This window comes from Papaver somniferum, chromosome 8 (genome assembly GCF_003573695.1).
Source record: "Papaver somniferum cultivar HN1 chromosome 8, ASM357369v1, whole genome shotgun sequence".
Lineage (NCBI taxonomy): Eukaryota > Viridiplantae > Streptophyta > Magnoliopsida > Ranunculales > Papaveraceae > Papaver > Papaver somniferum.
In genome coordinates, this window is record NC_039365.1 from 3,973,495 (window position 1) to 3,999,716 (window position 26,222).

General features: G+C 37.7%; 1 protein-coding gene across 1 annotated transcript; it reads left to right on the top strand.

Annotated features, from left to right (window-relative positions):
- The first annotated feature begins 9,115 nt into the window (after positions 1 to 9,115).
- LOC113304952 lies at positions 9,116 to 13,538 on the top strand. Its single transcript, XM_026554071.1, has 11 exons — positions 9,116 to 9,169; positions 9,410 to 9,418; positions 9,936 to 10,111; positions 10,270 to 10,342; positions 10,409 to 10,939; positions 11,077 to 11,355; positions 11,613 to 11,969; positions 12,245 to 12,296; positions 12,407 to 12,581; positions 12,669 to 12,768; positions 12,885 to 13,538. Exons 1-11 carry the CDS (start codon positions 9,116 to 9,118, stop codon positions 13,536 to 13,538), a joined length of 2,460 nt encoding a protein of 819 aa, XP_026409856.1.
- The last annotated feature ends 12,684 nt before the right edge of the window (positions 13,539 to 26,222 follow it).

Consider the following 26,222-nt stretch of genomic DNA (forward strand, 5'->3'; position numbering starts at 1 on the left):
AAGAAACTGGGTCCGAGATCGAAACCTGGACCTGAGCATAAGTCTGAAACTTCGTAAGAACGACGAATCCAACCATAAGATTTCATCGTATATTCTCAGAAACGTTCAGCAAATCCTAAATTAGTCAACTTCGAGAAAGAAACTGGGTCCGAGATCGAAAAGTGGACTTGAGCATAAGTCTGAAACTTCGTAAGAACGACGAATCCAACCATTTACGGGTAAGATTCCATCGTATATTCTCTGAAACGTTCAGCAAACCCTAAATTCGTCAACTTCGAGAAAGAAACTGGGTCCGAGATCGAAACCTGGACTTGAGCATAAGTCTGAAACTTCGTCAGAACGACGAATCCAACCATTTACAGGTAAGATTCCATCGTATATTCTCCGAAACGTTCAGCAAACTCTAAATTCGTCAACTTCGAGAAAGAAACCGGGTCCGAGATCGAAACCTGGACTTGAGCATAAGTCTAAAACTTCGTAAGAACGACGAATCCAACCATGAGATTCCACCGTATATTCTCAGAAACGTTCAGCAAACCCTAAATTAGTCAACTTCGAGAAAGAAACTGGGTCCGATATCGAAACCTGGACTTGAGGATAAATCTGAAACTTCGTAAGAACGACGAATCCAACCATTTACTGGTAAGATTCCATCGTGTATTCTCCGAAACGTTCAACAAACCCTAAATTCGTCAACTTCGAGAAAGAAACTGGGTCCGAGATCGAAACTTGGACTTGAGCATAAGTCTGAAACTTCGTAAGAACGACGAATCCAACCATTTACGGGTAAGATTCCATCGTATATTCTCCGAAACGTTCAGCAAACCCTAAATTCTTCAAATTCGAGAAAGAAACTGGGTCCGAGATCGAAATCTGGACTTGAGCATAAGTCTGAAACTTCGTAAGAACGACGAATCCAACCATAAGATTTCATCGTATATTCTCAGAAACGTTCATCAAACCCTAAATTAGTCAACTTCGAGAAAGAAACTGGGTCCGAGATCGAAACCTAGATTTAAGCATAAGTCTGAAACTTCGTAAGAACGACGAATTCAACAATTTACAGGTAAGATTCCATCGTATATTCTCCGAAACGTTCAACAAACCATAAATTCGTCAACTTCGAGAGAAAAACTGGGTCCGAGATCGAAACCTGGACTTGAGCATAAGTCTGAAACTTCGTAAGAACGACGAATCCAACCATTTACGGGTAAGATTCCATCGTCTATTCTCCGAAACGTTCAGCAAACCCTAAATTCGTCAACTTCGAGAAAAAAACTGGGTCCGAGATCAAAACCTGGACTTGAGCATAAGTCTGAAACTTCGTAAGAAGGACGAATTCAACCATTTACGGGTAAGATTCCATCGTATATTCTCCGAAACGTTCAGCAAACCCTAAATTCGTCAAATTCGAGAAAGAAACTGGGTCCGACATCGAAACCTGGACTTGAGCATAAGTCTGAAACTTCGTAAGAACGACGAATCCAACCATAAGATTCCATCGTATATTCTCAGAAACGTTCAGCAAACCCTAAATTAGTCAACTTCGAGAAAGAAACTGGGTCCGAGATCGAAACCTGGACTTGAGCATAAGTCTGAAACTTCGTAAGAACGACGAATCCAACAATTTACTGGTAAGATTCCATCGTGTATTCTCCGAAACGTTCAACAAACCCTAAATTCGTCAACTTCGAGAAATAAACTGGGTCCGAGATCGAAACCTGGACTTAAGCATAAGTCTGAAACTTCATAAGAACGACGAATCCAACCCTTTACGGGTAAGATTCCATCGTATATTCTCCAAAACGTTCAGCAAACCCTAAATTCGTCAAATTCGAGAAAGAAACTGGGCCCGAGATCAAAACTTGGACTTGAGCACAAGTTTGAAACTTCGTAAGAACGACGAATCCAACCATAATATTCCATCGTATATTCTCAGAAACGTTTAGCAAACCCGAAATTAGTCAACATCGAGAAAGAAACTGGGTCCGAGATCGAAACCTGGACTTGAGCATAAGTCTGAAACTTCGTAAGAACGACGAATTCAACCATTTACGGGTAAGATTCCATCGTATATTCTCCGTAACGTTCAACAAACCCTAAATTCGTCAACTTCGAGAAAGAAACTGGGTCCGAGATCGAAAGCTGGACTTGTGCATAAGTCTAAAACTTCGTAAGAACGACGAATCTAACCATTTACGGGTAAGATTCCATCGTATATTCTCCGAAACGTTCAGCAAACCCAAATTCGTCAACTTCGAGAAATAAACTGGGTCCGAGATGAAAACCTGGACCTGAGCATAAGTCTGAAACTTCGTAAGAACGAGAAATCCAACCATTTACGGGTAAGATTCCATCATACATTCTCCGAAACGTTCAGCAAAACCTAAATTCGACAATTTTGAGAAAGAAACTGGGTCCGAGATCGAAACCTAGACTTGAGCATAAGTCTGAAACTTCGTAAGAACGATGAATCCAACCATAAGATTCCATCGTATATTCTCAGAAACGTTCAGCAAACCCTAAATTAGTCAACTTCGAGAAAGAAACTGGGTCCGAGATCGAAACCTGGACTTGAGGATAAGTCTAAAACTTCGTAAGAATGACGAATCCAACCATTTACTGGTAAGATTCCATCGTATATTCTCCGAAACGTTCAACAAACCCTAAATTCGTCAACTTCGAGAAAGAAACTGGGTCCGAGATCGAAACCTAGACTTGAGCATAAGTCTGAAACTTCTTAAGAACGACAAATACAACCATTTACGGGTAATATTCCATCGTATATTCTCCGAAACGTTCAGCAAACCCTAAATTCGTCAACTTCGAGAAAGAAACTGTGTCCGAGATCGAAACCTGGACTTGAGCATAAGTCTAAAACTTCGTTAGAACGACGAATCCAACTATAAGATTCCATCGTATATCTCAGAAACGTTCAGCAAACCCTAAATTAGTCAACTTCGAGAAAGAAACTGGGTCCGAGATCGAAACCTGGACTTGAGGATAAGTCTAAACTTCGTAAGAACGACGAATCCAACCATTTACTGGTAAGATTCCATCGTATATTCTCCGAAACGTTCAACAAACCCTAAATTAGTCAAATTCGAGAAAGAAACTGGGTCCGAGATCGAAACCTGGACTTGAGCATAAGTCTGAAACTTCGTAAGAACGACGAATCCAACCATAAGATTTCATCGTATATTCTCAGAAACGTTCAACAAACCCTAAATTCGTCAACTTCGAGAAAAAAACTGGGTCCGAGATCGAAACCTGGACTTGAACATAAGTCTGAAACTTCTTAAGAACGACGAATCCAACCATTTACGGGTAATATTCCATCGTATATTCTCCGAAACGTTCAGCAAACCCTAAATTCGTCAACTTCGAGAAAGAAACTGGGTCCGAGATCGAAACCGGGACTTGAGCATAAGTCTGAAACTTCGTAAGAACGACGAATCATACTATAAGATTCCATCGTATATTCTCAGAAACGTTCAGCAAAACCTAAATTAGTCAACTTCGAGAAAGAAACTGGGTCCGAGATCGAAACCTGGACTTGAGGATAAGTCTAAACTTCGTAAGAACGACGAATCCAACCATTTGCTGGTAAGATTCCATCGTATATTCTCAGAAACGTTCAACAAACCCTAAATTCGTCAACTTCGAGAAAAAAACTGGGTCCGAGATCGAAACTTGGACTTGAGCATAAGTCTGAAACTTCGTAAGAATGACGAATCCAACCATTCACGGGTAAGATTCCATCGTATATTCTCCGAAACGTTCAGCAAACTCTAAATTCGTTAAATTCGAGAAAGAAACTGGGTCCGAGATCGAAACCTGGACTTGAGCATAAGTCTGAAACTTCGTAAGAACGACGAATCCAACCATAAGATTTCATCGTATATTCTCAGAAACGTTCAGCAAACCCTAAATTAGTCAACTTCGAGAAAGAAACTGGGTCCGAGATCGAAACCTGGACTTGAGCATAAGTCTGAAACTTCATAAGAACGACGAATTCAACCATTTACGGGTAAGATTCCATCGTATATTCTCCGAAACGTTCAACAAACCCTAAATTCGTCAACTTCGAGAAAAAAGCTGGGTCTGAGATCGAAACCTGGACTTGAGCATAAGTCTAAAACTTCTTAAGAACGACGAATCCAACCATTTACGGGTAAGATTCCATCATATATTCTCCGAAACGTTCAGCAAACCCTAAATTCGTCAACTTCGAGAAAGAAACTGGGTCCGAGATCGAAACCTGGACTTGAGCATAAGTTTGAAACTTCTTAAGAACGACGAATCAAACCATTTACGGGTAATATTCCATCGTATATTCTCCGAAACGTTCAGCAAACCCTAAATTCGTCAACTTCGAGAAAGAAACTAGGTCCGAGATCGAAACCTGGACTTGAGCATAAGTCTGAAACTTCGTAAGAACGACGAATCCAACCATAAGATTCCATCGTATATTCTCAGAAACGTTCAACAAACCCTAAATTAGTCAACTTCGAGAAAGAAACTGGGTCCGAGATCGAAACCTGGACTTGAGGATAAGTCTGAAACTTCGTAAGAACGACGAATCCAACCATTTGCTGGTAAGATTCCATCGTATATTCTCAGAAACGTTCAACAAACCCTAAATTCGTCAACTTCGAGAAAGAAACTGGGTCCGAGATCGAAACTTGGACTTGAGCATAAGTCTGAAACTTCGTAAGAATGACGAATCTAACCATTTACGGGTAAGATTCCATCGTATATTCTCCGAAACGTTCAGCAAACCCTAAATTCGTCAAATTCGAGAAAGAAACTGGGTCCGAGATCGAAACCTGGACTTGAGCATAAGTATGAAACTTCGTAAGAACGACGAATTCAACCATAAGATTCCATCGTATATTCTCAGAAGCGTTCAGCAAACCCTAAATTAGTCAACTTCGAGAAAGAAACTGGGTCCGAGATTGAAACCTGGACTTGAGCATAAGTCTAAAACTTCATAAGAACGACGAATCCAACCATTTACGGGTAAGATTCCATCGTATATTCTACGAAACGTTCAACAAACCCTAAATTCCTCAACTTCGAGAAAAAAAATGGGTCTGAGATCGAAACCTGGAATTGAGCATAAGTCTAAAACTTCGTAAGAACGACGAATCCAACCATTTACGGGTAAGATTCCATCGTATATTCTCCGAAACGTTCAGCAAACCCTAAATTCGTCAACTTCGAGAAAAAAACAGGGTCCGAGATCGAAACCTGGAATTGAACATAAGTCTGAAACTTCTTAAGAACGACGAATCCAACCATTTACGGGTAATATTCCATCGTATATTCTCCGAAACGTTCAGAAACCCTAAATTCGTCAACTTCGAGAAAGAAACTGGGTCCGAGATCGAAACCGGGACTTGAGCATAAGTCTGAAACTTCGTAACAACGACGAATCATACTATAAGATTCCATCGTATATTCTCAGAAACGTTCAGCAAACCCTAAATTAGTCAACTTCGAGAAAGAAACTGGGTCCGAGATCGAAACCTGGACTTGAGGATAAGTCTAAACTTCGTAAGAACGAAGAATCCAACCATTTACTGGTAAGATTCCATCGTATATTCTCCGAAACGTTCAACAAACCCTAAATTCGTCAACTTCGAGAAAGAAACTGGGTCCGAGATCGAAACTTGGACTTGAGCATAAGTCCGAAACTTCGTAAGAACGACGAATCCAACCATTTACGGGTAAGATTCCATTGTATATTCTCCGAAACGTTCAGCAAACCCTAAATTCGTCAAATTCGAGAAAGAAACTGGGTCCGAGATCGAAACCTGGACTTGAGAATAAGTCTGAAACTTCGTAAGAACGACGAATCCAAACATAAGGTTCCATCGTATATTCTCAGAAACGTTCAGCAAACCCTAAATTAGTCAACTTCGAGAAAGAAACTGGGTCCGAGATCGAAACCTGGACTTGAGCATAAGTCTGAAACTTCGTAAGAACGAAGAATTCAACCAATTACAGGTAAAATTCCATCGTATATTCTCCGAAACGTTCAACAAACCGTAAATTCGTCAACTTCGAGAAAAAAACTGGGTCCGAGATCGAAACCTGGACTTGAGCATAAGTCTTAAACTTCATAAGAACGACGAATCCAACCATTTATGGGTAAGATTCCATCGTATATTCTCCGAAACGTTCAGCAAACCCTAAATTCGTCAACTTCGAGAAAGAAATAGGGTCCGAGATCGAAACCTGGACTCGAGCATAAGTCTGAAACTTCGCAAGAACGACGAATCCAACCATTTACGGGTAAGATTTCATCGTATATTCTCTGAAACGTTCAGCAAACCCTAAATTCGTCAAATTCGAGAAAGAAACTGGGTCCGAGTTCGAAACCGGACTTGAGCATAAGTCTGAAACTTCGTAAGAACGACGAATCCAACCATAAGATTCCATCATATATTCTCAGAAACGTTTAGCAAACCCTAAATTAGTCAACTTCGAGAAAGAAACTGGGTCCGAGATCGAAACCTGGACTTGAGCATAAGTCTGAAACTTCGTAAGAACGATGAATCCAACCATATACTGGTAAGATTCCATTGTATATTCTCCGAAACGTTCAACAAACCCTAAATTCGTCAACTTCGAGAAAGAAACTGGGTCCTAGATCGAAACTTGGACTTGAGCATAAGTCTGAAACTTTGTAAGATAGACGAATCCAACCATTTACGGGTAAGATTCCATCGTATATTCTCCGAAACGTTCAGCAAACCCTAAATTCGTCAAATTAGAGAAAGAAACTGGCCCGAGATCAAAACTTGGACTTGAGCATAAGTTTGAAACTTCGTAAGAACGACGAATCCGACTATTTACGGGTAAGATTCCATCGTATATTCTCCGAAACGTTCAGAAAACTCTAAATTCGTCAACTTAGAGAAAGAAATTGGGTCCTTGATCGAAACTTGGACCTAAGCATAAGTCTGAAACTTCGTAAGAACAATAAATCCAACCATTTACGGGTAAGATTACATCGTATATTCTCCGAAACATTCAGCAAAACCTAAATTCGACAATTTCGAGAAAGAAACTGGGTCCGAGATCGAAACCTAGACTTGAGCATAAGTCTGAAACTTCGTAAGAACGACGAATCCAACCATTTACGAGTAAGATTCCATCATATATTCTCCGAAACGTTCAACAAACCCTAAATTCGTCAACTTTGAGAAAGAAACTGGGTCCGAGATCGAAACCTGTACTTGATCATAAGTCTGAAACTTTGTAAGAACGACGAATCCAACCATTTACGGGTAAGCTTCCATCGTACATTCTCCGAAACGTTCAACAAACCCTAAATTCGTCAACTTCGAGAAAGAAACTGGGTCCGAGATCGAAACCTGGACCTGAGCATAAGTCTGAAACTTCGTAAGAACGACGAATTAAACCATTTACGGGTAAGATTCCATCGTATATTCTCCGAAACCTTAGCAGAATAGAGAAAAATTTAACAGAAGTGAAAAAATTTAGCAGAATACAGAAAAATTTAGCGGAAGTGAAAAATTTAGCAGAAGTGAAAACAAATTTAGCAGAAGTGAAAATATTTAGCAGAATGACAAAACCCCTATGACGACATTTTATAACACTTGTGAAAGGGGTTATACAAAATATTAAATCATGACCATCCATTTCAATATCTAACCGTCCAATATTGTTTTTGTTTTTGTTTTTCATTTTATCCTTATCTTTTCTTTCCTCAACCATTCTCGGCCACTTCTTTTCTTTTTTCTCTAACCATTTTTGCAGCACCTCCTCCTTCGTCCCTTCTTCTTTAAACCACCATCATCAACAGCTCATCATCATCAACAACTCACCATCATCAGAACCACCATCATCAACTCAGCTCACAATCACTCTAACCACCATCAATAGATCGAGGTAGCTGAAGATTTCTTCACCAACAGATCAAGTTGAATACTTACAACCATCAATAGATCGAGGTAGCTGAAGACTTAACAGGTCTGTAACTTGGGTTTCTCGATATGTTTAAGGTTTTACTTTTTTTTTTTCGATTCTCGTCATGTGACTCGTATGTTGATTTTTTGATTTTTAAAAAAATTCCAATCATTGCATTTAATTCATTTGAGTTAATTTAGTTCATTCAATTCAATCATTGGATTAAATAAGTTAAATTATTGCATGCATTTAATTTTAGGGTTTTTTTGAATTTACGTTTGCATTTAATTTTAGTTTTTTTTTGAATTTAGGTTTGCATTAAATTCATGTAGTAGTTGCATTTAATTCAAATGATTGGAATTTTGCATTAAATTCAGGTGTTTTTCTATGAAATTCTATTTAAAATTTTGATTGAAATTTTAATTGTTTTGCAGGATTTTCTTCAATTTGGTCTTCAAATCAGTTTATTATTTCATAAGAACTTCATGTACAGAGCTTAATTTGTGAGAAGAGTTCAAAGGTATGTTTTAGATATTTAGAGTATTGTCAACTGATTGTGTTATACATATTTTGGACCTCGTTAAGTTTAATGTGTGTCTGTGTGTGTGCATTTCTTGTTGTTAAAAGTAGTCAAATGTGGCAGGATTGCATTACTTGTTGGTTTACTTAATTAGGCATATTATTTGTAGGGTAGATCAGTCATGGGTGGAGGTGTGAAAGACTCTCCAAGTAGCAGTAGTAGCTGCAACAACATCAACAGTAAGATGAGAATGGAAAAAATCCTAAATGAGTGTGCTATGTGTGAACAAGGGAACCATGAGACAAAAGTTTGTCCCTGGCTCTATTCTAGGTGCAAGCATGTTCCTTGTATTGGTGTGAGAGCATTTCTACGATCTACAACAACTGAAACCAATGGAAAAATGTTCTTCAAGTGCACCATACCTACCTGCACCTACTTTGAATGGTTTGATGATGCTTCTGACCCTTGCAAAGCCAAGTTGTTGTTGTTACCATGAGAGAAAACCTGTAATGCTTGTGGAGAAGATGAACACTCTTTCAAAAGTTGTCCACTGCATGATCAGTTGTGCTTCTCTTCAAACTGCAACTACAAACTCACCCTAAAAATATGCAATAATCAACACAATAAGAACATAGCTTACCTTGTATGTGAACAATGTGGAGATTTTACATGGGTTCAGATGCTATCTTCATTGCTGCAAAAGAAAAAGTTAGAGTTTCTAAAAATCAAATGGCTGATCTAATTAAAAATCTAGGGAAAAGTCTTCGTATGTAATAATTTTTAATTATATGTGTAAGACCTGATTTAAATGAAATATGAAGTACAATCTTTTCATGTAGATGTTCCAAAGTAAGACAAGTGTATACTTATGGTTCTCTGAAATAGATAGAGCTGCATATTTTGTCTGAATCATATTGCTCCAACTCTTTTTAATTTTTTCTATTGCAGATTCAAGTGGTAGGTAAACTCAACTCCGTCCAAATGATGAATAAAGATTGGTTTTATTGGCCAAGGTTAATATCCTTCCAAGTTTGGTTTGCTATGCTATATTGTCACTCTAGAATGTAGATTTAAGTCAATCTACATATTACATTCTTTACTTTGGTTTGTTGTGCCATGTTGTCTACACCGTGTTTAAATTTATCCATCTTTCGTGTAGGGCTGGTCTTGCATAGTAGGATGCAGTGCAAAATTTCGTAGATATGGCTCGTAAAAAACTTGGAAATCCTCCTAAGTTTAGTTGTCCGTGTGTTGATTGTAAGAATCTTGCTGAGCCACTTCCTCCGTGTACAGTGCATCTTCACTTTCTAAAACGAGGAATGGATCCTACTTGCACAAAGTAGGTTCTTCACGGCGAGAAGGATAATAGTTCTAATGATGTTCATGAAGAGGGAGCAAGACGTAATTTTTATCATATGTGTACAGAAGCTAATGTGGAAGGTTATTATATCCGGGTCATCTGGATACTATGCAGGACGAGGGGTTGGCAAACCAGATAGTAGAGGCTGACTTCTCTTTATACCCTGGTTGTACTACATACACGGAGCTATCGATCACTATTGAGTTGTATAGGCACAAGATGGTAAATGGTGTATCTCGGAAAGCTTTTGATGAACTTCTCAAGATAACTGGTTCAATGTATCCCCCCAGGTCATTGTCTTCCCAAATCAACATATGAAGTGAAAAAGTTGTTGAAGGCTTTTAAACTGACTTATATATGAGAAAATACATGCTTGTGAGAATTATTGTTGTTTGTTCATAAAGGAGTTGAAAGATGCAGATGAATGTCCTAAATGTCACTATTCTAGGTGGAAGGAAGAGACATCTAACATGGAATATGATGACATGATAGACAGGCCCAAAAAGAAGATACCGGTTAAGGTGCTTAGATAATTCCCCATTGTGCCGAGATTAAAGAGATTGTATAAATCAATAGATCTGGCTCAGCAACTGATATGGCACGCGACGCATAAGAGTAAAGATGGGAAGATACGTCATCCATCAGATTCTTTGGCTTGGAAGCACACAGACACAAAGTTCCCCGAGTTTGCTTCAGAATCGCGTAATTTGCGTCTTGGGCTTGCTGCTGATGGATTTAATCCGTTTGGCGATATTTCACCAACCCACAGTTTTTGGCAGGTGTTGATTGTGGTATATAATCTCCCCCCTCAGCAGTGTATGCAAGACGAAAATATTATTTTAAGCTTGCTGATTCCAGGAAAGAAACAACCAGGTAGAGACATCGATATATACTTGCAACCACTGATAGATGATCTGATTGAGTTGTGGGATAATGGCGTGGAGTTTTATGATAAGTTTAGTAAGACAATGTTCAACTTGAAGGCTTTATTGATGCGGACGATAAATGATTTTCCTTCTTATGGTAATCTATCTGGATGTACGTATAAGGGGAAGGCAGCCTGCCCTCTTTGTGGTGATAATACTCTTTCGAACTGGTTGTCATTTAGTCGTAAAATTGTTTACATGACTCATAGAATATTTCTACCGTGTAATCATCCTTATCGATCGCATAATAAGAAAGCCATATTTAATGGAGAGATTGAAAGGAATGAAAATCCACCTATTATGTCTGTGTTGTGGCCTTTGAACGTCAGAGCATTATTGTGAATGATTTTTGGAAAGTGAAGCAGAACGAGGCAGAGAAAAGGAAAGATAAAGATGATAAGAAGAAAAATAATAAGAAGAATAACCAGAAAAAGGTTCAGAGTAGTGCGGCAACAGGTGCAAATGACGGTAATTCTAAGTGTGAGAAGCGGAAAAGGGCAGTTGCTACTGATGCATGTTCGAGTGCTGCTGCTACTTCTGGTACACAGGATGCTGACCATCTGATATTCAACAAACAGTCCATATTTTTCGACTTTCCTTATTGGAAGGTAAGTTCTAACCTCAAATGCATGTTGGCATGTTTGAATATCTAAATAGACTATTTTTAATCTGCTACACGGTATGAATATGTAAATCGTCTCTTTTTCATCTGCTACCCGGTATGAATATGTAAATAGGCTGTCTCTTATAGTGTTTGGATAGTCAAAATATTATCACATGAGCTAGATATTGATGTTATTATCTTCCTTCCTTCCTAGGATTTGTTACTACGGCATAATATTGATGTTATGCATACGAAAAAAAGGTCCGTGAGAGTGTCATTGGTACTATATTGAATATAAATTTTAAAACAAAAGATGGCTTAAACTCCCGTAATGATCTGAAAAGTATGGGAATCAGAGAAGACTTGCATCCAACACTCAAAAATGGCAAAACATGGCTTCCACCAGCACCATATAACTTGAGAGACAAGGGAAAGGCTATATTTTATAATAGGATGAGAAATTTTAAGGTTTCATCTGGGTATAGTTCTGATCTTAGGAGGCATTTCTCGAAAGATGGTTGCTTGGGTGTCCTTAAAGCTCATGATTACCATGTTCTTATGCAACAAATATTACCTGTAGCTTTGAAGGGACTTTTACCTGATGGGACAAGTACTGCGGTTAATCGGTTATGTTCTTATTTTAACGAAATATGCCAAAGGGCAGTTGATCTCGATAGATTAGTAGAACTTGAAGAAGAAATTGCTGAGACTTTGTGTATGTTGGAGATGTACTTCCCTCTATAATTTTTGATGTGATGGTACACTTGAAAATTCACCTAGATCGAGAAGTGCGTTTGTGTGGACCCGTACAATATTGTTGGATGTATCCATTTGAAAGGTATTACTTGTTTCATTAGTTTTAACACTTTTGTTTTCTTGTTTCATGTAAACAGAAAAAACAACTTAAGTGCAATGTTCTAATAGTTAAAGGTTGGTCTGTCGCAGGTATATGAAGATATTCAAAGAATACGTAAGAAATTACGCACAACCTGAAGCATGTATATAAGAGTGTTACCTGGGAATGGAGTGCGTCAGGTTTTGTAATGTTCATGCAGACAAAGCAGATGAAGGGAGAGTAGATCAGAGCCGTCATGAAGACAATCAACATGCTTCCACAACTGCAGGGCGTCCTCTTTCTAAAGGTGCTCGAGTGTGTATTGATAGTGATATGCTAAATATCGCTCATAGATACGTTCTTTTTAACACAACAGAAATTGACCCATATAGAACGTAAGTATGACATTATATGTTCATTTCAAATTGTTATCAGTTATTATACCTTTACAAATCTTTTTCATATTACTTTTTTCTTATTAGAATGCACATGGATGAGTTAAGTTCTTATGATACTTCCAGTGATGAAAACCAACTCATTTCCATACACTCAGAGACATTTGCAGATTGGATACGGCTAAAGGTATGTGCACTACCACTTGGTCATTTGCCAGTAGTACCTGTTTTTTGCATTACCCAAAACAGCTTGCGCCAATTACTGTGATCACTTGTATTCTTCTAACTAAATTATATTTATAGGTTAAAATGAAAATTAGTCAAGGCATATCAGTATCAAATACAGTAGAATGGTTGGCATATGGTCCTTTAGATAATTGTGTATCATATAAAGGCTTGGAAATAAATGGGTCAAGGTTTATTACGAAGGATTTTCAAAGAGTCACACAAAACAGTGGTGTTTCAATTGAATCAAAATCTTTAGTTGCAGGACGGTCACAAATGAGTGGTTTCTATGGTGTTTTAAAACAAATTCTCGTGTTGGACTACCAACATATGTTTCAGATTCCCATATTCAAATGTGACTGGGCTCACACCTATTTTGGTGTCAAGATTGAAAAAGGCTATACATTGGTAAACTTACGTCAGCATAAGAACCAATATCAGAATGATCCATTCATTTTAGCGTCACAAGCCCCGCAAGTTTTCTATTCTCGAGAGTCAGATACATCTAATTGGTTTGTGATGTTGAAACCACCACCTAGGGGTTTCCATGAATTAGAGGAATACAATGAACAAGAAGACACAAGTTGCCATCCAGTGGATCCTTCAACTCTTGTCTCACAAATGGATGACGAGACCGAGAGTTGTGAAAGAACTGATGATGAACCTATCTTAGTGGTTCCAACAAAGAAGAAGAACAAGAAGAATAAGAAAAAGAAAAATAAGTATCATTGATGGTGGGTTTACTTTTTTCATTTATACTGAATTTGGGTATTATTTTTGTTTCATTTTGGTTTTGTTGTACTTTTGGTCTGGAGTTGTTTTATCTTTAAAACTTCATGCTACTTGTTTCACTTTATGACTTGTAATATTGTTGGTATATATGATATGCTATCTGTTTCTCTTAAGATGAACCCCCATTTTTAACTCCGCCATTGAAATGATATATATATCATTTCATTGCCGGTCTCAAGCCCGGATAAAGGAGGACAGAAAAGAGGATTTGTTACTTAAATGCAGTTTTTCTGAAGTTATGTGCAGAAATTGGTGACTTAAATCATGTTGTGGTCTCTAATTCTGCACTTGGCCTTTTTTTGCAGTCAATGTCTTGCTTTTTTTTGCAGTCAATATACTTCACAACTGTGAGCATTTGAAACTTCTTCAGGACTGGTCTTTGCTTCACCAAAACTTGCGTGAATCTGGTACGTCAGTGGAGATATAGATATACTATGAGTGTTGATTGAAATGTGATTGCAGAGAATGCCTTGTATGTTTCAGGCATAGTGGCTATATTCACTGGCATCATTTTTTAAGCTCAGCTGAAATTTTTCTTACATATAGACGTAGAAGTAAAATATAACCACACATGTGAATGTGGAAAGACGGTTGGAATCCCAGATTTGGACAGAGGAGGCTCAGGTTCGACTCTCCCGATCTTCATTTTTTTTCAAAGTTAATTCTTCATTTTACAACTCTTATAATGGTTTTGAATAGAGATCAAAAAACAAAACACAAATCTACCAATATTGTGAATACGGAAGGATGGTTGATGACTTGTACTAACGCGTAGCAGGCTTGTGTTCGAATCTCTCCAACTGCTTTTGTCGAAACAATATTTTTTCAAAGTTAATTCTTCATTTTACAACTCTTATAATGGTTTTGAATAGAGATCAAAAAACAAAACACAAATCTACCAATATTGTGAATACGGAAGGATGGTTGATGACTTGTACTAACGCGTAGCAGGCTTGTGTTCGAATCTCTCCAACTGCTTTTGTCGAAACAATATTTTTTTTAACTTCAACAACCGTTATGAATGTTGTTATATAGTTATTCACTATATTTACATTATGAGTAGTTAAAGTCTAAAGGTGGTCACTACTCTTTGCACACAAAATGTTGTGGTTTTGATTCTCGTCACTACTCTTTGGTCCTCTTTGTCCTAAGAGTTGGACGTTTTTTAACTTTGACAACCATTATTTGATAAATGTAGTAAAACATGCCACCTTTCATAAATTTAAAAATATGAGTTGTCAAGTTACAATTATAGATAACTGTTTTTCCCGTAGTGTAAAGACTTCCGCTGATAAATTGAAGAGTTGGTTGTTTGCATAGGTGCAAACTTATAAGGCTGAAGTGCAGGTGGGTGAAGCTTTATTCACAGAACCACTGTGCTACCGGGTTACACTTTTGCAGAAAAATATCTGGGGTGTTTGAAGGTGTGACACTAACCCGGTTGGCCAGAGCCCAGATTGTCATACCGGTATATCGAGATTTGAGTCTCCATTTGTTTTTTTTCCTGGATAAAAAGGCTAATAAAGTTTATTTAATAAATCGAATACCTTACAAAAAATAAATAAATCAAGATTACAAAAGAGTCATTGAAGTTGTAGTATCTCCACCGACTCCTTCCTATCATTTCATACCTAAAAACAATTCTAGAGGACCTTCTTCTCTCTCGCAAAGGAAAGGAACTAACAACTAGGGACAAACTGATTTTGTTTTTAAAATCAGGATGTACCAAAGTATAAGGCAATGACTAGATCAAGTCTAACCCAAAATACATCAGAACATGTGAATAACATGAACTGGTGGGTAACATTGCCAATTTAACAGTAACAGTATCCAAATACGAAAAACATCTTTTGAGTCTCCGTTATAAAGTGTAGAGATCTTATAAAAACATCTTTCAAATACCAAAAGAAATGAAATGAAATAAACAAAAAATCAAAAGTGACTGAGACATTTTTTTTGAGGTATGAATTGAAGTTTTAGGATTCACCGATTATTTTTATTTACGATTTAGACTCATTGTCCGAAATAGGATTTTCATTTTTTATTTTTGAAAAATGTATTAAAAATAATAATTTCATATGAAAATTGTACAAAAAATTTAAGGCATGAATGTTTATAACCTAACAAAAAATTCTCAAATCTTTTACTAGTTAATTTACGTTTATATGGGAAAAAATGGGTTGTTTGGCCGTTCCTTCTAAGGCTTTTTATCTTTGCACCCAAAACAATCTCATGTTTCACCACTGGTGAGTAGGTTCAAAATGTGAGAGCTTGATGTTCTTTCATTTTTGTATGTGTTCCGGACTCCGTTAGTGCTGTCAGGTATGTTGTCAATGTTAGATGACCAAAACTATTTCTTGGGCTTAAATCTATTAAGGTTAGTTTCATATTAGGATTAGATTGGATTATATAGTTGAGTCTCATAATTCTCCATATATCGTAGATGAATGGAGATTAAAAATCGAAGATCACACGAAGATATCAACGAGAACTTATGTTAGAGCATTGTTTAGTTAAACCCACTGGTGTTGGTATGTTAAGTCAGTTGTAAAATTAGATGCCAAAAGACATTCTTGATTTAGTCCACAAACTCATTTTCGGATTAGATTAGAAGTAGTAGAGTATGGAATCGAAGTTATCTTTAAAAATTATGAATTGGAGACTACATAAAGACCTATAAAGATCTTCATTAAAGGTTAGTAACGAATACTTAATTCTCTTGTTTGTTCTACCTATCTATCTATTGAAACAAAGTGCTCATGTTTTAGAATAATTCCTATGACGGTAAATATACATATGTATACACACGAGAAAATTTAAGCCTAGGACTTTAGTGAGAACGACCTTTAACGCGTGAAAGGTCTCCATGGTATGGTGAACAAAAATCTGAAGTAAACGAGCCAAGAATCACTCAATTCTGAGTTATAATGAAGAAGGTATGCGTGATTTACTAAAGAAGAAGTATTTGGCTAAAAGCAGTTCGTGAATAGGGAATAGTACACGAAGCCACGAACTATTTGCAATAGTTTGTGAACTAAAGAGAAAAAACGTGACCTTAAGCCTATTTTGGTCAAGTTTTTGATGTTTCCATTCCTAGACAAGGTGACTTGAATTCTAAGCAACTTAGCATCGGTTATTCATTATTAAAGGAGGTTTCATGTAGCTACACAAACCATCCCTTGGAAAATTGTGTTTGTGTTACACAAGGTTATTTCCACCTCTTGATGTTCACGAACAAGAGTGAAACGTTAAATTTTTACTTTGGGATCCTAAAGCATATGTTGGTAATAATCTTTTTAGATAATTAGGCAACCTGTATTTAGGTGATTATTTATCATAAACCTTAGATTTGATATATCAAGATATCATTAGAATATTTTTTATGAGGTAAATCAATTAGGTTGTGGAACGTGTAAAGTTGTAAACCCTAACTGTTTTAATATCTTCTAAAGAAAACTAGTGTTCTGCTAGAATAGTTATAATAAGAAAAATTCTTAAAGATACTCGGTGTTCTGATAGGAGCTTTACAAGTGCAAGAACACAACTGAAGAAGGTATTACATCTAGCCTGAAATTTGGTAGTAGGCAATTGGTGTAACAACTTAAATCATTGTGTGTTCAATCTGGACTAGGCCCGAAGTTTTTCTGCAAGATTGTAGTTTCCTCGCTAATAATTTTTTTTTAGTGTATGTGTTATTTCTTTTCCGCATTGTATTGTTTTATCTTTACAATTGAAATATCATAGGTTGTACGTCATTAAACCTTGATAGTATTAACTTAACTGTAAAGAACTTACAAGACTCGTTCTTGTTGAATTCATGTCTTGAAATATAAATTACAAGACTTCTTCTTATCAGATATCGGTTCGTGTACAGTTAAGGTATATACTGAGTTTATCTTGTAAAATAATATTGTATACATTTTCGTAACCAAACATATAGGTTGTACAAGGATTGTCCATATAAGTTCCCAAACGAAAAAGTTGGTGATGTACTAGTTACTCTCTCTTTTCAATTGGTATCAGAGTAGGCAAACACTGTAATGACCTAATAAGTTTGTGTTCATTGCGATCTAAACCTGTAAACATGAATTTGAGCTTGTGTCAACCCGGTTCATTTTAGGTAGCACCGGGATTTGATGGCATTAATTACTTATGGTGGAAACTATTTATGTATTCCTTCTTACAAGCTCGTGATTTCAATACACAGGTGAAAGGTTATACTCGTACAATAATTAGTGTAAACCGTGTAACCTATGCCAAAGATATTGGTGATTATGACGCCATTGGAATTAATGTGGGTTGGATGGATTGAATGGTATTATACATGCGATACGCTAAGATCCCCAAAATCATGTGACTACATTGAAACTTCAAAAGAATCTGGGGATATCTTAGATATCATTTTTGAAGGGAATAGCATAGAGAAAAAAGCAACGCTTCAAAACATATAGCATCTTATAAGCACATAAATGAAACATAATTATACTCATAACTACATTAACTAAGCCTCGTTATTTCGCTAATAAGATTATTTTGAGTCATTTGTAGGAAATACAAGCAAATCCAGTCATCCATAAGAATAAAAGGCTAAATAAGGATCAAAATGATGTTTGCGACGAAAAGATCATATTCTGCATATATATAATATCTTCATCACTACTCACAGATAAAAAAAAGAATGGTGGAACAAAGAGTTGTTTTCTTTGTTAAATCAATAGGAGGCAAATGCAGTGTTATACTACTCACAGATAAAAAAAAAGTGGTGGAACAAAGAGTTGTTTTCTTTGTTAAATCACTGGGAGGCAAATGTGTTAGGGAAATAAATGACATGGTGTTGTTGAGCTAAGAGATAATGCACCTACTTGATTTTGGTCGTGAATTAGTGAAGTGTGCCTAGTTGCACTTTAGAAAACTAATAAGACTACTATGCCCATGAGATGAAGGAAATTGATTTCCCATGTTAAGTACGTGATGATTCCTTATTTGTACTCTATTTTGACCATGCATATATCATTATGGAATTCGGTTTAGAAAATATCTTTGCTGTGTGAACTGGATTTCAGATAACCTATGAAAATTTTAGTATTCACATACTTTGCACCCACTTTCAATGTGATATGATATTATGATCATATTTTCAAAGTGAGGAGTGGTTGAGGGTCTGTTGCTCCACAGGTTTTTTCGTGTGTCGTAAAGAACAAGTCATAAAATACATACCAAATTCATTTAGTATTGCTCGTTGGTTACACACTATAACATGGTACAACGGAATTCTTTATATTTTTGGACTAATTATCTTTAGGCACAACGAGATTGATGTCGCTCTCTATGTGGAATGAGTGAACTGAAGGAATAAAAAAGTGAAGGTTCCGGTTGCAATATGGGGAGTTCTTCCGCCAATTTTTGGACGGCGGTACTAGAAGGTGGAAAACCGGCGTCGGAAGGGAGGCGGCTATAGAGCTGAGAAGGGAAAGGGGTTTTGAAGTTTTATTTTCCTTGGTGGTTTCAGTTCTATTTTGATTCATGTCTTGCTAGATTTTTATAACTAGGGTTTATGTTGAAACTACATGGAGATTAGGTTAATTGAATTTATTTATAGAACATAGACTATTATGATTTGAATAAATCAATTACATGATGTTATATATCGATTTAATGATGAAATTAGTTTTTACGTATAATACAATAACCTACGTGCTTAATTTATAGGATTGCAAATATATATGTCTACTTATTCAGATACTCTATGCTTGGGTTGAATTCTTTGATGGGGTATGCTTAGAATAGCCAAGTATTATTTGTGAACTTATATTTAGTTTCGCATAATTTTTTCACTAATGCAATTTGATGGTGGGTGTCCCAGTCATATTTGCGCTTCTATTACATATAATAGGTGATGTCAGTAGGACGGACAATAAATAATTCATGAATTATGTTTTATTTCAGTAATTGAATAGAAATAGTGGTGGATACTATAATCCCTGGTTACCTTTTTCTCGTTGAATTTATTTTGTTATTTTATTAGTTTAGTTTATTTTCTTTGCTTTATTCATTAAAAAACAGAGATTCATATCTTGTTTAGTTAGTCGATTACGAAAATTGGTTACGGTATTTTTCATCGCTCCTAGTGGGTTCGACCGATACTTGATGTTGTCTACATTATAGACGTCGTGCGATTGCGATTATTTTATATATATGTTAAAATCCTATCATTATCTGATTGTGTTAGAGCACTGCTCTGTCAAACTCGCAAGCGTTGCTATCTTAATCTTGTTTGTCAAGTTTATTTGCCAAAACTATAAGTCTTGATTTTTAGTCTACTTATAGCTAAGTCTCGGATTAGGATAGAATGTGTAGTTGAGCTTTAGACCTCACGGCGTTCATCGATTGAAGACGGAGAACTACAAAGGAGAGATTTATGGAACTTCATCAACAAAAGGTATGTGGAGACTTGAACCCATCTATCATTCAGAAGTTTATTTCTACTCTATCTCCTATTTGAGACAAAATTCGTATGGCTATATAGACTTCGATTATACATATTTGATATTTCGAGCTGAGTTTAACTCTCTTACCTATTTCACGAAATATGTGTTCGTAAACTTTCGGTTTAACCAAGTTCATCTTATATTCTTGATGAAAGTAAAAAGATGATCATGTGAAAATAACTTGGTAAAATCTTATATGATTTGTGTGAGACAGTCATTTGGTGTAGAATCGGAATGTTTCGTATTTGTCATTCGATCACTTGAAAAATGCTTTGAAGATAATAGTGTGTGTGAGATAGCTATTGTCGTCTTCTAAGAATGTTTCAATGATTTAAATGGGAGTTTAGAATATTTAACCATTAATTGGATATAGCACAGTATGCCTACTCGTATGCTAACTGTTGCAAGTTATTCCAAGTCCGGGAACCATAGTATGCATACCCGTATGCGTACTCGTTTGATAGTTGAAGTTCGGGAACTTAGTATGCATACTCATATGTGTACCGGCGTAAGTTCAAGTCCGGGAATTCAACTGGGTTTGGTGGTGTACGACAGTATGCATACCCGTTCGCATACTGGCGAACCCAGATGAAGTCCGCTACTTAGGTATGTGTACCCGTTTGCACACTTGAGTGGGTTAAGTTCTAAAATAAGTTTGTTCATGAACTAATACATTTATAAAATAAGGAATACAATCTTTTACAAACCGTGACTATAATTTTCATGAATTGATTCGAGTGAATCAAAATCGATTTTTCTTCAATTGTGTCTTGTATACTTCTATGAGAATATAAACAATTGAACAACTCCATAACTAGTTTCATTTGAGTCATTTGAACTAGTTGTGTTAAGATGAACAAGATTGATATGAAAGTGTTCACATGGCTAACTTCGGTTAACTATTATTGAGCCAACAAGGTGTACAGGTTTAGGTACAGTTACTCATATCTAAATGAAGTCACTTTTCATTTGTGTATTACAAGCTAAGTTCGATCTAACGGTTGAAATATATTAGCTTGAGTCTAATCAGGTCTTCATATAATGGTGAATATTGAATGCTTTGTTACCAAGGTAACATTGATTGAAAACTCTAATTTGAATACTATATAACGGACAACTCGAGCAAATGAGAAACCTAATCCCCACACCTCTTGTGTGATACTAGTTGCGACTAGAGTCGATTATCCTTTAACCTAGTGTTTGAGGGTGAAAACAGTTTCTGTTGGTTTCGGTAATTTCGTGCGATGTGGGTGAGAAACAAGTCTAAACCTAAACAATGTACTACAATGGAGTACTTTAGGTTCGAGAGATAAATATGTACAAGTCCGTCCTAAACCAAGAAATGGTCGTTTCATACTTGCTTCGGTCACAAAGTGGAGGAGAAGGGTTGGTTTTGGGGAGGGAAGTGAAGAGAGTGTTGAGACCAGAATAGTTGATTCTGGAAGAGTAGTTGTTTTGACTTGTATCAGAAAGCGTAAGCTAACAGATGGGAAAGCTAACAGGTGATTTCTGAGTGTTGTATGCTCCTGACAAAAAACTTGTTTTCGGTGGAAATAGGTAATGCCTATTTATACAAGTCGAAGTGAAACGTACTCTAGTCTCGTTAAGAAATGGAAAAAAGGTGAGTAAATGGGAGAAGGTGGTAACCGGTAACGCCTGAAATTGATGTTCCATAAAAGAAAGCGTTTCACCATTACTCCCTGTATTTACTACCCGCCTCATCCTTATGACACTTTCTTATAACGGGCGTAGTGTACTCCGCACGATGTAACCCACCAAACCAATACCCAATGAGCATCCCCCAGTTTGTGAAATGCGTTGATGTCTCGAGTGTTTTCGTGAAAAACATGTAGCACGTTGTTGTTGTCTGGCAAGTTGAGCTTGGGAGACTTGTCGGCTCGGTGGTGACCTTCGACGGTTGAGATTTTGCATCTTAAGAGGAAAGGTAGCCGTTGATTATTGCAACCCTTCGTTTGGTAGCCAATGGCATGAAAGCATGATCAGTATGGCTTTAATATGTCCTAGTTTAGGCGCGGCCAAAAGTTAGGGTTTTGGCTTTGTTTAGGCGCGACCAAACTAAGGCCAAAGGTTGCCATGCGTTAGCTGGTAACCTTGGACGGCTAAGATCTGCACCTTAGATGAAAAAGTGGTCGTTGATTGTTGCAGGCCTTCGTTTTGGTAGTCGCATAGGGAAGGTCGGTATGGCATGGCCAAAACAAGGTTTTTGGGCCAAAGGTTACCATGCGTTGTTTGGCAACATTGGACGACTAGGATTCACATCTAGGATGGAAGGGTGGTCGTTGATCGTCGCACGCCTTTGTTTTGGTAGCCGCATAGGGAAGGTCGGCATGGTATGGCGCGGCAAGTTGGTTGTCATGGCATGCCTTGGCGCGGTTTGGCGTGGCCAAAACTAGGGTTTTGGCCCAAAAGTTACCATGCGTTGTTTGGTGACCTTGGACGGCTAGGATTTGCATCTAGGATGGAAGGGTGGCCGTTGATTGTCGCACGCCTTCGTTTTGGTAGCCGCGTAGGGAAGGCCGGCATGGTGGTTAGCATGCCATTGACACATGTGGCATGGCATGCCTTGGCGCGGTTTGGCGTGGCCAAGACTAGGGTTTTGGGCAAAAGGTTACCATGCATTGTTTGGCGACCTTGGACGGCTAGGATTTGCATCTAGGATGGAAGGGTGGCCGTTGATCGTCGCACGCCTTTGTTTTGGTAGCCGCATAGGGAAGGCCAGCATGGTGGGGCCAAGGCAAATGGCGCGGATGGCTTGGCATAGTGGGGCCAAGGGTTTGGCACGGACGGCTTGGCATAGTGGGGCCAAGGCAAGGTGCGGTTGGCTTGGCATGGTGGGACCAAGGGTTTGGCATGCCATTGGCGCATGGTGCGGATAGCATGGTTGGGGCCAAGGTAAGGTGCGGTTGGCTTGGCATGGTGGGGCCAAGGGTTTGGCATGCCATTGGCGCATGGTGCGGCTAGCATGGTTTACCATTGGCACAGTGGTGCGGCTAGCATGCCTTGGCGCGGAGATGTGGCTGGCATGGTTTGCCATTGGCACAGTGGTGCGGATGGCATGGTTGGCATGATTTTCCATTGGCACAGTGGTGCGGCTGGCATGGTTGGCACGGTAGCATGAGAATTAGGGTTTGGCATAGATGATGTCGGTCAATGTTCAGGGTTCTTCCGAGGAACATGAGACATAAAAAAAAGGTACCCTGGTAATTCTTACATAGGCATGCTGATCAATTCAATAAATGTGTTAATGGTCATAGTGACGTCATGTCAGTTGTGCGGTTTTACGATTTTAACCCTAAGATAAAAACCACCATCAACATTAAGTCCCCTGCTTAGCTCGGAACGGGAGCATCGTTGCGAGGTAAGCATAATATGGTGACAGGCTAGGACAAAAATCGAAACAACAAGTCTTGAAAAGATGGCCAGGAAGGTCCGACTAACCTTTTTCGAGAGGTAAAGAGAGTTTGTTCTTCCCGTGTTGGCGGCCTTGCATAAATTGTACTGGTGGTGCAGACCGTGGAGTGGTGAGATGAAAATCGTCGGCTTAGTCTGGCCATGCATCACCTTGGCTGGGTTAGGGAACATCGTGACGCTGGCTTGGCGAGTTTGTTGGTGTTGGCGTGGCAAGTCATGGCGCGGCACGATGGTGTTGATGATGGAGGTTACTATTGAAGCCCATAATCCATCTCTCATCAAATGTATTATGCATCTGAGTGCAGAGAGCCTCAAATGCAGGTTGCAAACTAGGTACTGAGTAATGTCTATCCTGACTGATTATTTTCATAAATGTGATATTCAACTTAGGTTATTTACAATTTTACCATGTCAAGATCCTAAAGATGGGATTCAACTTTTGGTTATTTCCAATTCCTCAGCAACTCAAAGAATCAACATCTAGGAAGTGGGATTTTCTGGTAACCTTTTTACCATTAGCAATCATGGTCTCAGATATCCTCGCGGCTAATTAGAATAGGGTGGCAAAGTACAGCTCCTATAAGGTTGCAATGCTTCATTTTGAATGCTAATAAACTCATACTGAAGTTATCTCTTAATTGTTCTGGCCTTCTATACTAGATGGAGCCATGGAGGTTTTGATCAGTGGGGATTAGATAATCAAATTCCTCTAGGTAATGAGTACTAATATTTGCATTGCAGCTGTTATAGATTTATGCATGTCTATTCATCAAATTCCTCTAGGTAATGAGTACCAATCATAAGTCTTTTATGATAATCTAGAATATCATTATTATGGTTGTTCTGTTAAGTTTTGTCAAATCTTGCTTAACTCACTAGGTGTTGTGGACTCCTCGACGATTTTGGTTTACTTTCATCAAATTTCTTGTGTTTGGTTTTATTTACATCTAGTTAAGGGCCTTTTACTTTTCGTCTAACGAGCTTCATACTGATTGTGTACTATACTACTTGTAAGAATCCTAAGGTAATTCTGTTTCTATAGTCTTGTAAACGATCTAGTTAGTGTGGTGTTTTCTCCCCGTCTTACTAGTGTACATGTGTAGTTAACATCTACTTACCTAACTTCAGTGGAATTATGCATTGAATTCTGGCGAAAACGACATACCATAGTTTGCTAGTTTAGCACTACCCCTCTTTTGCAATGCCTGAGATCAACCTCTCTTCTTGTTTGAAGAATTTTCTTTCGTTCTTCTTTTCTTGTTAAAATTTCGTTTTGTTGGAACCTGTACCAATTTTTTATCAAATTGCACTAAAAGAAGTCGAAGAATGATGGTGCTATTCTTAACCCAACTTGGTTTTTTGGAAAATGCAGGTTGTGTTGAATGTACGCATTGAGATACTTGCAGCTGTAGACGCTGATGATGGAGTTGCTTGTTGGCTCGGCTAGGAGGCAAATTGATTGTTTCCGGCCTTTTCTTGAATTTTTGTGTTTTTGTATTCCTATTAGTTAAAAATCCCGAGTTTCTATTTGGAGTAGGAAATACAAATATAGTATCAGCTAATATTCACAAGGCTTATATTGTAGTTTAATTTATTTTGTAGTTCTGAGGGTAATCTGGTCATTTTCATGATCTCCGGAATATTTGCTGCTCTAAATCTTGGCCATTTCTTGTTTGATAAAATAATAACATACGCAACTATGAAAAAATTGGAGGGTAATCTGGTCATTTTCACGATCTCTAAATCCGGCAATTTCTTGTTTGATAAAACAATAACATATGCAATTATGAAGAAATTGGAGGGCAATTTGGTCATTTACCGTTTTTCTAGAATAATTGTTGTACTTATTTTGGAAAAGGAAATCTGGTCATTTCCTATTTGATGAAAATAATAGCATATGCAATTGTGGTTGAATTGGAGGGTAGTCTGGTCATTTTCTGCATAGGCAAATGTCGAACTGGTTTGTCCAATCTTCGAATACCTTTTCTGACTCACTTTGTCACTTGAGTGACTAAACTGCAAATCACTTTTCCGTTGGGGTTTCACGAAACTAATGAATCTTCACTTTTCCTAGGGGTTTCACGAAACTAACGAATCTGTTTGAATACTAATGAATATGTGGTGCAATGGTAGTACATCTAACTTCAAGGCAGAAAATGCGTGTTCGATTCACGTCGGGTTCACTCATTTGCTTATTTCATCAATGCTCTCTTTGTATTGAATGCATCACCGATGAAAAAAAATCTGTCGATTTTGTGCACTTATTTCTATTTCTTCGGTCTCGTGTTAAAGATGGATTCCCGATTATAATTTAGACCTACCTTGTTATCTGAAGCCTACTATTTAGTTTATACAAGTGCATCTCAATCTGATAATGTCTTCAAGACACACGTTTGAGTGTTGTTATCCAACGAAATATCTGAAGCTTATAAGAAAATCGGATCCGAATCTCAGAAACTAATGAGGAACTCGAAATCTGCCGATTTTGTGCACTTACTTCTATTTATTCGTTCTCGTGTTAAAGATGCATTCCCGATTATAATTTAGACCGACCTTGTTATCCAAAACCTACTATTTGGTTTAGGAAAGTGCATCTCAATCTGATAATGTCTTCAAGATACACGTTTGTGTGTTGTTATCCAACGAAATATCTGAAGCTTATAAGAAAATCGGATCCGAGTCTCAGAAACTGATGAGGAACTCG